Raw genomic sequence first — 12,247 nt, 5'->3', positions numbered from 1 at the left:
CTTACTCTCTGAGCAGAAATATTCTCATACCTGTGTACAATGCTATACTCACAGATATTTATGTCATCTCACTTCCTTTCGTCAACCACATAATCCCATTTTTTGAGGTCACATATTTTCTTTCTTCTGCATCCATATTTAGTTGTTTACTTCCTTACTACATATAGATCCACCTACTGAAGATGGCTTATTTACATAAAAACAATTGAAGTCACAAACAAAATGCAATAATGAAAACATAATTGAAACAAACGAAGTTAAAATTACTGACCCACATGCCAGGCAATGCTTAACTTCAAAAATGTGTTGAAACATCTAGGTACAGTAAATCTTTTAGCTTTCTTGAACATTAATCGTATCAGGATCTTTAACATAGATCTGTTCCAGAGGAACACGTTCAGGGGTGGGTTCTACTTACCTTTACTACTGGTTCTCAACAGGAGCGTGCTTGCTTGCTTCTGCGCATACGCAGATCACCCATGATGACATCGTGGCGGGTGGGCGGAGCCTCCTGCTGGTTTTACTACTGGTTCTATAGAACCGGACTGAACTGGGAGCAACCCTCCATGGAGCAGGTTGCCACCTCTCTGACTTCTTTCAAGGAGGAGATTCATTATATTATCTGCTGGATAACTTGAACAGGATGGATAGATTCTATACAGAGGAGATGGTCCCGCAATTCTCCCAAATTCAAGCATTCATGTTATTATCAGTATTGTATCTTATTTTGACCAAGGTTTTGCCGCTAAAGGTGGGTCTCAACCCTCAGTTGCATAATATGCACCAACGGTAGTTTCTGAATAGTGCTCAGGGGCAGCCCTAAGAAAACATACTGCAGTACCCCAATTGCAATATTTATGATAATAAATATGTAAATGGCTAAGGCCTCCCATTCTAAATAAATTGGTAATTTTCAGAACTATCAAAATTAGCTGAAGTCACCCTTGGCCCATGGTCATAATCTGCTGCTCTGTAGGAATTGTAAATTCAATTCCCAAACTGTAAATCTGTTACTTCAGGATAAGTGTTATCCCAGAATTAGTATAAGAAGTGGCAGCAAGCCAGATAGTTTCTGCACAAACAGCCACTCTGCTGGAATTAAATCTCTTATTGTTCCCAGACATCAAGTAAGAACAGTCACAACATCTCTTACTCAGCTCTGAGTGGAAATATATCAATAATCTCAACAGATACCACTACACTCTCAACAACATTGTGCATCAATTTATGGGAGGACTATCATTTCCCTTTTCAGTGACTAGTTAGTAAAATCCACCACTATGGCCTCTCCACTTTCCCCACTAGTCACTGAAAAGGGAAATGACTTGGTTCTGACAACCTTTGAGGTGATGTGGCAAATCTAGGGAACTACCTTTGCACTTTCCACTCAGGTTCTCCATGGGATTAGCACAATTGTGGTTTCACCTGAGGCAGGTATGTCCTACATGCTAGCCTAAGACTTGATTGTTTAGGGAAACTTCTTAAGTCTCCCTAAGTTCTTAAGAAGGCAAACTTCTTAAGTCTAGACTGGTATGCAATCCTCTCCTGGTGCTGCTCCTTTTACATCTTCTAAAGCACTTCAACGTCCATAGCTCCCCTTCTATTGCTTTGGGCTTAAGAAGAGTCCTCTATCCCAAAACCACTGATACCGCTGCTCATTTTCCAAAATCCAGCAATGAATCAAGAGGCTGTTCCTTCCTGCAGTTGGCATTTCCCTAGACTAACCAAGTTCTGTTTTGCTTAGTATCCATCATGCTTAGACTATCCTAGAATTGAAGGGCTGGGAAGAACCCAATTGCACCCATGCAAAAGTTATGTTGCTAAGGGAGTGGAGAGAAGAAGCAGAAATCAAGACCCGGATCTGAAGTAATATCCATCAGGAAGTCAATCATATTGCCATTTTCAAGATACCATCCATTACTTGAGTTTAGTTGGTCAGGACTTTGGATCAAGAAGAAGTTCTACACCATCCCAGTATCTGGTAACGGCATTCTCCAAATTTATACTTGATCTTTCTGGTCTTAACATCATCAAAGTACTTGTTCTTGCAATGTTATTCAAAGGCAGCAAATAGTAAAATGGTGTATTTTTTCAAAAAATCTTTTGCCTTAGACATCACAGTGAATTTACCCTCAATTATCTCAATCTTCACATTACACACAAACAAGTCATTACAAATGATATAGATTGTGAGGCTGTAGAATATTATACAGTATTTTCTCCAATGCTGATTTCATGCAAATTACAATACACAACATTCTTAAAGCATTTTATGTAAGTGTGTATGTGCTATACTTCTTACGCGTTTTGTTCCTCTGCACCTAGCTCCCTACATTAATATGGAAAACTGTGATACTTACACAGGCACTGTGTAAGCCGCTTTATCACAAGCCAACATCCACCATTAAAATCTAGTGTTGTTGCTTCACTTCCATATAACAAAATAGTGTTTTGTGGTGTGTTCCAGGGGCGGGTTTCAAAACCCATCGCTACCGGTTCACTCGTCGGCGCATGTGCACTTGTGATGCTTCTGCGCATGTGATGCTTCTCCGCATCTGTGATGAGGAGCCTCCCTGCCACTGCTACCGATTTGCCCAATCTGGGCGAACCGGTAGCAACCCACCACTGGTGTGTTTAAAGTGTTTAAAGTATTTAAAGTAGGCAAATAAAAATCAGCCTGGGATTTCAGGATAAATTCTTCTAACAGGCAAAAATGCACACGGCATTTCTAGTGCATGGCTTCTGGTTCATGGTTAACTGAATCATGGTTTAATTTAGACCTTTAATTCTGACTTTGCACTGAGCCATACTGGCCAGTTTCACTAAGATGCCGAAGCCACCAATCAGCCAAGCACATTTGATTTGACATGTTCTGCAAACCTAACCTAAAGATCTGGCTTGGATTCCTATCATTCTTCACTGTTTCTTGGCCTCAACAATTCTTTCTAAATAAAAAAAGCCCTTGCTGCCAACCCAGTCACTGCCTTTGCTTTCCTATTACAAAAAAACTCAACCCAACCATGAAAATGCTGAAACTTTCTGCTAATGCTGCAATAATATTAAATAAATAAAGCATCCAAACTATATCATTTTGATGCTTTCAGGTCAGAAAGAGCTTGTCCCTCATAACCTTTGGTTATTTAAATAGACTATTTCTTTCATGAGGAGAACAGATTTGTAGTTCAGGATATAAACCTGGCATAGTAACTCTAGTCACTGGGATTTTACCTGATATTAGTATACTATAAGTGATCATTGGCATCAATGGCAGCTGTGCTTTGGTTTTAAAATTGGCATTCAATATATTCAGGAAAAAAACAGCTGATGGAAACTTAACTATGGGGACTCGAAGGCATTGTCACCCAAAGCCATGGGAGGAATAGTAGGGCTGTCTTAAATAACTGACCATCCATCTTTGGATTTCAAGCCTCATTAGCCTCTTAAAGCATGATTAATGAGATTGTGGGAGATGTAGCTCAAAACTTTGGAAATATTTGCTTCAACAGCAGTAAATCAACCAGATGACTGAAGGGATAGCTCAGCATTGACAAGGCAACTTGCTGAAGGGCTCAGTGCATATTTTAGCCTAAGAAAAATGTGTGATTGTGCTTTACTATACAAATCCATCTGTGATTTAAAACATAGTTTGATTCAGCACAATGTCCAAATCAAACTCAAATAGTTTTCTAAACTATTCAGGGCACCCAAGATCCTAGAAATGTTGCTAACTATCCCACTGAACATTTTAAGTTTCATCTTAGGACTCACAACCAGTTTTGAAACTCAATGCATTGTAGCATGGGGGAAAATGCCATCTGTTTTACTTTCCAAGGCAATGAAATTCAAACATGCCAATTTCTAATCCCTTCCTGCAATATTCTTTACATCTGGTAGTCATAATTTGCATACTAACAACCCAGACCTCATCTACCTTCTATCACAGATGTCTTGCTCATTACAGAGATATCTTCACATGACCCATTACAAAATTTATCACAAACTTCAGATAGCAGCAGACTAGGTAAGATTTTACTGTCTATTACAGGGTTGTTTTTCATATCAAGTTTACATATTTCAACTTACTTAGTTAGTTCCAAGAATGTAAAAACAATTACTTTCATTTAGACAGTACCTTTTTTCATTAAACTGATCAAAGTGTTTGACTACCAAAGATTGCTACAAAATATATTTAATAAAGGATTGGGATTAATGGAAAAATAAAAACCAAGCCAAATTACAATTCACATTTATTTACAGCAAGTGTTCAGGCTTATAAATACACTTAAATGGCATTTCAGTTAAAATGCTTTAAGATATCTACAGAAGCTAGGGTTGCCAGGTGTCCACTATTTGAGTGGACAGTCCACTTTTTTCACATTATGTTCACTATTTTTTTTCACAAAATAGTGGACATTTTTTTATTCAAAAGCTTTATGATGAAATGGTACGTAAGTTTCCATGAAGTTTTGCGCCATGTTCCAACACGTTAGTTAAGTTTGTTTAAAGCGGTCGAAAGACTTCTTTTAAACTGGATACCTCTATTTCTCTTGGATCTGATGAGTGCCATAAGGTTATCTGGAACCTATTACGGATCAGAAAAATGAACTCGCAAAGGACGATGAACCAACAATTTCAGAATTGTATTTATATTTCACGCACTTCTTCATGTCAATAATGCAAGACACCCTACTGAAGCTGGAAAGAAAGAAAATTCTTGCATGTAATCTTCACATTATCATGTGTAAGATGCGTGATTCTTTGCAAAAAAAATACGATGAGCAGTTTTTTGGAATGAAAGTTTTATTTGCCTTACGTAAAAAACATTTGCCTGAGAATGCCGTGCAAAAGTTCAAGAAAGAAGCCATCAACGTGTATCAAAGAGCCATTGCGTACCTAGAAAAGTGGTATAATTTCACCGATTCAGTATATGAGACACTAAGTTGTTTCAATCTAATTGATCGCAATAATCCTCCAACTTTAGAAGAAATGACGAACATCTGGTTATTATCACCATAGCGAGAAGAACTTCCACCCAACACTCTCTTCGATGAAATTTCTGCCTTAGAAGAAGTTTATGTTCATCTGCAGGGCGATTCATCCCTTGATAAGTGGACGTACTTTTTCAAGAAAGAGCCAGCTCCGAGTTTACTGAAACTGTTCCAGTATTGTGCATCAATTCCGGTATCAAATGCAAACGTTGAACGAATTTTCAGCATCATGGGAAATTTGTGGACTGACGAACGTAACCGACTGCTTGTACCATCAGTTCGAAGTGAACTTTGTATATTTTTTAATATTTCTCAACGTTGTACTGAAATTAAAGAATTATTCCTTAAACACAAAGAATTAATCAAAGCTGTGCAGTCAAATAAAAAATACACATGACAGCAAAGTAAAATGTAATTTAATATTTTACATATTATTATATTTGATGTTTTGAATTTTAAGTAAAGTTTTGAAGTGATTATTTTAATACGTGTTAAAATGTTTGTAAGAAAAGATATAATTTAATTGTAATTTTTTTTTATTTTTTTACTACTTAACCCCCCCCCCCCCCCGCTTGTCCGCTATTTTTTGGAAGCAGACCTGGCAACCCTACAGAACACCTACTTTTAAAAGTTCACTAATATCATGGGCTATAGTGCAGATTTTTAATTTATATTGAGGTGAATGATGTTTTCAATTGATAAATCAGAATGCAAAACTGAAAGCATTTAAAACCTGAATGTCAGAGTTAATTAAAGTCATAAATCAGATAAAGGCCCATTATAAAAGGGATTTTTCTTTAGCCTGTTAGGTCTGATGCAAAATTCTTTCCACATTATCAAGCCTGTAAAACAGAGTCTTCAAACTTGGCAGCTTTAAAACTTGTGGACTTCAACTCCCAGAATTCTGGGAGTTGAAGTTCACTGGCTGGAGAATTCTGGGAGCTGAAATCCACAAATCTTAAAGCTGCCAAGTTTGAAGACCTCTTCTGTAAAAGAAGGTACCTCTGCACAGAACTCATGCTTATATCATTACCAATATTTGTACATAACATAATACAATTTGCTGATTATTGCAGAAGTATCTTCACATAGCCATTACAAAATCTCAAAGTTATTTCCTAGGGGTTTATAGAGATATAACAAACTTAGTCTGCATTATTTTGCAACATGAACTTGCAGAGTCAGAAAAAAATCGTTATTGCTTTAAAATGAAATTTACATCTCATAGTCATAATAGTCTCAACCAGCTTCAATCACTAAAAGTAAATATAAAAATTAAGCAATTGAGAAATTAGTAATAGTAAGACCCTCTGCCTAAACACTAGTTTAAAAACTAGTGTTTTAAGACAAACAAAAACTATTGTAACATGACATGGTATTTACTCCTTTTGTTAATTTAGAGAATGTGCTTTTTGTCAAACACCCAAAACACCTACAATTCATGGATAATTTTTTTACTTTGAAAACAAGAAAACCTTTTAATTTCCCTTGCAGATCAGAAAAAGCAAAGAAAAACAAACACTTTAGAATTATCTGCTTTTACACTTCATACTTTATTTTTCATCTAATTGGCAATTCACAATAAGGAAAAATACCAAACTACAAGGTTTATTACATTACAATTAGTTTTAACGACATGTACAAGTTTTCGCTATCATATTCCGATATTCTTGGTATACAATTGATCTATCAGCCTCTACCTTCAAAACACTCAAAGGACTGTAGTCAGCTGGAATGCAGGAAAGTTCAGGGACAGAAGAATCCAGTTTTTCCCGCATTATGTTCTGTATCACCGCATGGATTGGAGAGCCATAGCGGTGACCAACAACTCTTGGACAGTCACCTTTGCAATAGTGAGGATTGTATCTATGTGGTGCAATTATCCATTTGTCCCAGTTCAGTTGACTGAATTCCAACCAAAAGCTGTGAAGCTCACATTCATTTTGAGGAAAGGAGAACTGTTTGTAATACTGACTTATGTTAAATATTGGAACTGGAGTGTTTTTCATTTTCCTATCTTCTTCTCTTCGGTGACGAGGTGCTCTTCCCTGTTTAAGGCCTTTCCTGGCCTCTTCACTGGGAATTGTGAAAGGATGCTTTTTGAGAGTAGATGATGTAAAGTTCTTTCTGACTTGGAGAAAATTCCATCTGTGATAAGTGTGCTCACTAGTGTCAATAGTATAGAGGAGAAGAAAAAGGGATCTTTGTGCCATATTGAAGAAACCATATTCAGAGTTGGGAGAATGTTCATTTTTCAAGCAGGTGACATTCACAGCCATATGGATGTTTCTTTTCTTGGTGACTATCCAAGGATGAAGAATAGCAGTCACATCAATCTCAATCCATTTGCGTCTATGTTCCAAATCCAGAATGAATACCATTGCATGTGGAACATTGATGCACACTTGACTGGAGGCATCACTTTCTTGAATAGTCATGTTGCAAACACAGGTAAGATTTGAAGCTGTAGAAACAGACTCATCCAATGAGAAGAGTACGGCTGACTTCAGTAAGTGCTCTGAGGCAGTAACACAATCCAAGTTGAAAAACAGGTCTGTTGAATGAAGATCTCCTGCAAAGAGATTGAAGAAAAAAAAATGCTTAAACAAAGTAGTCCTGCCCTCCCAGGTTGCTTCTCTTAATCACTGTATACTTTAGTATATTTGCAAATGAAAGCAATTGATCTAAGACTTTCTGATTAGGCATAGCTTTTTTCTGAGCAAATGTCAAGGAAGGCAGTTATTTTAGGGTGGCAGCCATTTTGAATATCTATTTTTTTTTTAAAAAAAAGCCTAGTATAAGTAAGTTTATAAAGTATAAAGCTTTGGAGAAACAACATGGCCACCACTATTGACATTTGACAAAAAAAAAAAGAGGTAATTTTCCAACTACAGCAAAATATATATTTTACACTATTAAAAGAGACCCCAAAGATGTATCCCATTCCATTGTATATGGAAGAACAAGCAAGACCACCCATATTTTGACAAGGGGCAAAAAATTAATTAACCCCAAAAAAGTTTTCACATACCATTAGTAGTCGGATGCTTGCATTCAGCATGTGGTGTGAGAAGGCGGACAGTGTTGTAAAGATGGCTTTTGTTGGGCTTAAGAACACCTTCCTTGGTAGCAAACATTTTATACAAATGCTTCATATAACGTAAGGCTCTAGAATCTGGGGGTGGTCTTGAGACATCAGTTTCCAAGCCCTGGGGATAATGACCAGACAGCAGCTTGAAAAGAGGAGCATGTGGGCCTTGGCCATTTTCTTTTGGAAGAACCAATGATGGAGATCTCTTGGAGGCCTGCATCTCTGTGATGCAGTAATGTAATGGCTGAGAAGTCCCTTCATTTCTCAAACTAGGGGCACATAGGACCCCAGGAAAGAAGAACCTGTCCAAACAGAAACAAAGAAATAAACACCCTAAAAACTTCATGATGAGGATTAGTTGGGCAAAGTAGCTATCTCTCCCATAACAGATCAAGCCCTCAAAAAAAAAAAAAAAAAAAAGAAAAAAAAAGAGGCAGCTCCTTCTAGCCTCTTAAATAAAGTTACACTAATTAGACACCAAGGAAAGACACATCTGATGGTGTCGTCCTATTTACTTCAGACTCCTCCCTTTGCAGGTGAATTAAGTAACGTTTTCACCTGCAGTTTAGTAACATTAAAATCAGATTAGCTAAAATAAATTGGAACATGTGGTGAAAAAGTGTGCTATAACTCTATAACACTTTCCAGAAAGTAAGCCTGTACTTTAAAATAGGGTTTCCTTGTGGAAAGAGATTTAAGTTTGTGCTCAAGATTAGTTAAACCTGATTCTAAAACTACAACTGTGCTTAACTTTAATGCCAATAGTAGAAACATTTAATTTGATAATCCTGTTCATGTTAAAGACACATTCACAGAGTAGTGCTTGTTTGGGATGTGTTTTTCACTGCATTGGCCTTTCAAGTGAAGACAAGCATGCCATATAGAGAATAATGAACTCCTGGAGGGAGGGAGGGAGGGAGGGAGGGAGGGAGGGAGGGAGAAAGGGTCAATATTACTATATAACTTGTTTATTTTCTGTTAAGGTGAATAAAATGAACAGGCTATTTTGTTTTTAAAAAAATCTCTAGTTTTAAGAATGATAATAATGATCCAGTGTAAAACAACTTTTCCTGCTTAAGACACAATGAATGCCAAGACAATTTCATTAGAGTTTTCCATAAATGGAATGAAAGAGAAAAATGAATTGCAGATGTTGCTGCTTGTTATTTAGTAAAAGAATTTATGGTGATTGGAAAAAGGAGGCAAAGAAATAGAATAAACAGCTTTCCAATCAGTTCCTCCAGCTGAATATTTTTAACTATTACTGAAGAGTTCTAATTAAAGTCCTTGGTAAATCTAGCAAGCAAGTCTAACTCCTGAGTAACAGTTTCTACCAAGCTCCAGTCTCTAGTTAATGTAGAAGAGAAATCCAAAGATCTTCATAATGTTTCATTATGCAGCTTCATAATACAGTGACTGGAGAGAAAGACTGGCTAGTTAGCTAGTGTGTTGTATACCAGTGTATGCCTTTTGTCTTCAAATTACATACTGTTTGGAAGAATTCTTCAAAGTTCCTTTGATGGAGAGGAGTTATCACAAAATGAAGAGCAAATAAGTATTCTGCAACCACCCAAAACAGCATATGCAGTGCTTTGGAACTCTAGAATGGATTTCAAATCACAGTAAAGCTAAACATATTCCTTACTATGGCTGTTAGCTTCAAAGGTATAGTTTTTTGTTTTTTTTTACAGATCTACAGTTTGATTTTCATACGTTGTAGTATTTTTCCATATTTATTTAGAAATACTTCACAAGAGCGTTCTGTTGTACTCATTCAGTAATGAGCATTTATCATGCAATTTTGAGTTTTTTAAAGCTGTGTATTCTGCAGGTTTTAAAAAAGTTTTTAGTATTTCATTTACATAATGAAATACATTTGTATATTTGATTATTGTTTCTTTGGTATTTACACAAAAATGTACTGGTTAAAGGTTCTTTCATGTTGAGTCAAACTCCTTATGACTATTGATTTATTAAATACTTTTCTATCCTACTGCAATTAAAAAAAACTCTCCGTGCTATAGACAGGTGGTAGAGATATGTAGGTTTTTGGAAGTAAGTAATATAAAACTGGTTGCCATTGGTCACTTCCAGAATGTTTTTGTTTAAAATTCCAATCTAGTTTCCAGCTCTGAGTTTTCCTAGTGTCTAGGTGTGGGTGCGTAAGTGGAATTCAGTTGTGGTTGGCAGAAATTCCTTAAATAATGTCTTAGTTGTGTAATCTGAGTTTTGTCTTTCTATATAGAGGTAAGCCAGATTTTGCTTGATGGGTTTGTTCAGAGAATTATAGTCAGAGAATTAATCACTAATACTTAAAAATGTTCTTTTGTGATATGGGGCTATTCAGAATAGGGGCTCTTCTCCTGAAGAAATGAGCTGCTTCTGTAGGTTATATTGTATTGTAGAGTCTGTCGGCTCTAAGTATTCTTTATTTCTAAAATTCTCAGGATTGCCAGATAACTTAATTCCAGGCATTGTCCATGGCAGAGGTCTAGAGAACAATTCATAGAGAGAGGGCTTAGTTAATGTTGAGGAGTCCATTTGCTTGCAGTGGAGAAGGAAAGCAAAGCTAATTGTGGGTGATGACACCACCAAAGTAAGTGCAATAACCACTGTTTTTTCTTCCCTTTTCATCTTCATGTAGGCAGACAGGAGAACAACAGATTGCTTTGTCAAAATCCTAAACTGGCAATTACAAAGACTTTGAAATTTAAGAACTGCACATCACTTTAGCCTCAAGAAAGCAGTGGGACTAGAAAAGTTTGTAATCTATTATAATAGATTCAGAAGACTTTACCATTCCTTTCATCTCCCTTTCATTTTTAAGAGGCGTACAGGATCAGAGAAGCTTAGCCTCCAAACAGATTTTATTTAAAGAATATTTTACAGATACTTCTGTTGAGATCTCTATTAAATCAAAGGAAGGAAGTTTGTTCTGAACTAGCTCCTGAGTCTTCTAAGGAGATTAAATTATTCTCAGGCTGTTTAAAAAAGCTGGACTAGAACATAGCCTTTCTGATCTGCAGATATTTCAATAGTTCATCTACTTCTAATGGGTCTAGATTCAGTTATGAAAGTCTCTTCCATTTCTTATTTTGTTCCATTCTAGTTTTGGCAAATTTTCTTCTGCATTCTTTACTCTGGACTTCTGCTTGGTTTCTGCTGAAGTTCAGGCATGACAAGGACTTCTTGTTGGACTCTTATTTGAGCTCATAGCATTTTCCGATGAATGCAGTTTTGTTACCAGTTCATTTTTCCTCATATGACTCTTGTCAGTCAATATTGATGCTATTTTGTGTGGACTCTGCTCAATGATGGGATTCAAATAATTTAACAACTGGTTCTCTGCCCTAATGACCAGCTGGGTAGGCATGGCTGGGTGGTCATGTGACTGGGTGGGCGTGGCCAGCTCGATGTCATTCACATCAAGGGATGCTTCTCCTCGCCTGGCCTCTCGTGACATGGGGATGCTGCAATGGTTGTAAGTGTGAAAAATGGTCATAAGTCACTTTTTTCAGTGCCATTGTAACTTTAAATGGTCACTAAATGAACTGTTGTAAGTCAAGGATTACCGGTACAAAAATACAAAAAGCTTCTTTGCTTGCAAAAAGCTGCCCTAAATACTTAGATTAGAAATGCCTGCAACCCAGTTACAAATCAGGCAGGGTGCCAGAGCACCTTGAGGAATTAAATGCAAGGATAACTATCAGCAGCCAATTCTTGCTCATAAAGTGAAACCCTTTAGCAGAGAGGTCATTTAAGCTCTCCAGAAAGTGCATGGGCATATTTGGGCTACAAAATGCCAAACTAAAGAGACAAGTTAACAAATTATATAGGGAAGCCAGATTCAAGTCTCTGCCCTCCCAAGTTTGTCAAGCAAGGCTGGTCTCACTCACCTCATAAGATATCCTAAGGAAATCATCCACATTTAAGGAGAGATCGCATGCCCACCAGAAAGGCAGTAAAAAAAATCAGTGCCAAGCTTGCATCCTGCCTCTTGGAGGTACATCCCAAAAGGACAGTGCCAGGAACCACTAAAGCAGTGAAAGAAGACCCCTTCCCCAGATAGAAAAAGAAACCATGAGGCAGGAAAAAATTCAAACACAATACAAATAATTACAAATCACAACAGTTTAAATCCTTTTAAAACTAAAACATAAGCCTTCTC

General features: G+C 36.9%; 1 protein-coding gene across 1 annotated transcript; it reads right to left on the bottom strand.

The window, feature by feature from the left end:
- Nucleotides 1-6,616: 6,616 nt before the first annotated feature.
- On the bottom strand, nt 6,617-12,007 carry GDF9 (growth differentiation factor 9). The gene is made up of 3 exons (XM_070933932.1): nt 11,976-12,007; nt 8,020-8,381; nt 6,617-7,560 (listed from the first exon to the last, which is right to left on the bottom strand). Exons 1-3 carry the CDS (start codon nt 12,005-12,007, stop codon nt 6,617-6,619), a joined length of 1,338 nt encoding a protein of 445 aa, XP_070790033.1.
- Between the last annotated feature and the right edge of the window lie 240 nt (nt 12,008-12,247).

Source organism: Pituophis catenifer, unplaced genomic scaffold (genome assembly GCF_029215685.1).
Source record: "Pituophis catenifer annectens isolate HBS135680 unplaced genomic scaffold, rPitCat1.0.hap2 SCAF_2, whole genome shotgun sequence".
In the NCBI taxonomy this organism is placed as follows: Eukaryota; Metazoa; Chordata; class Lepidosauria; order Squamata; family Colubridae; genus Pituophis; species Pituophis catenifer.
This window is presented reverse-complemented; position numbering and strand designations above follow the sequence as displayed.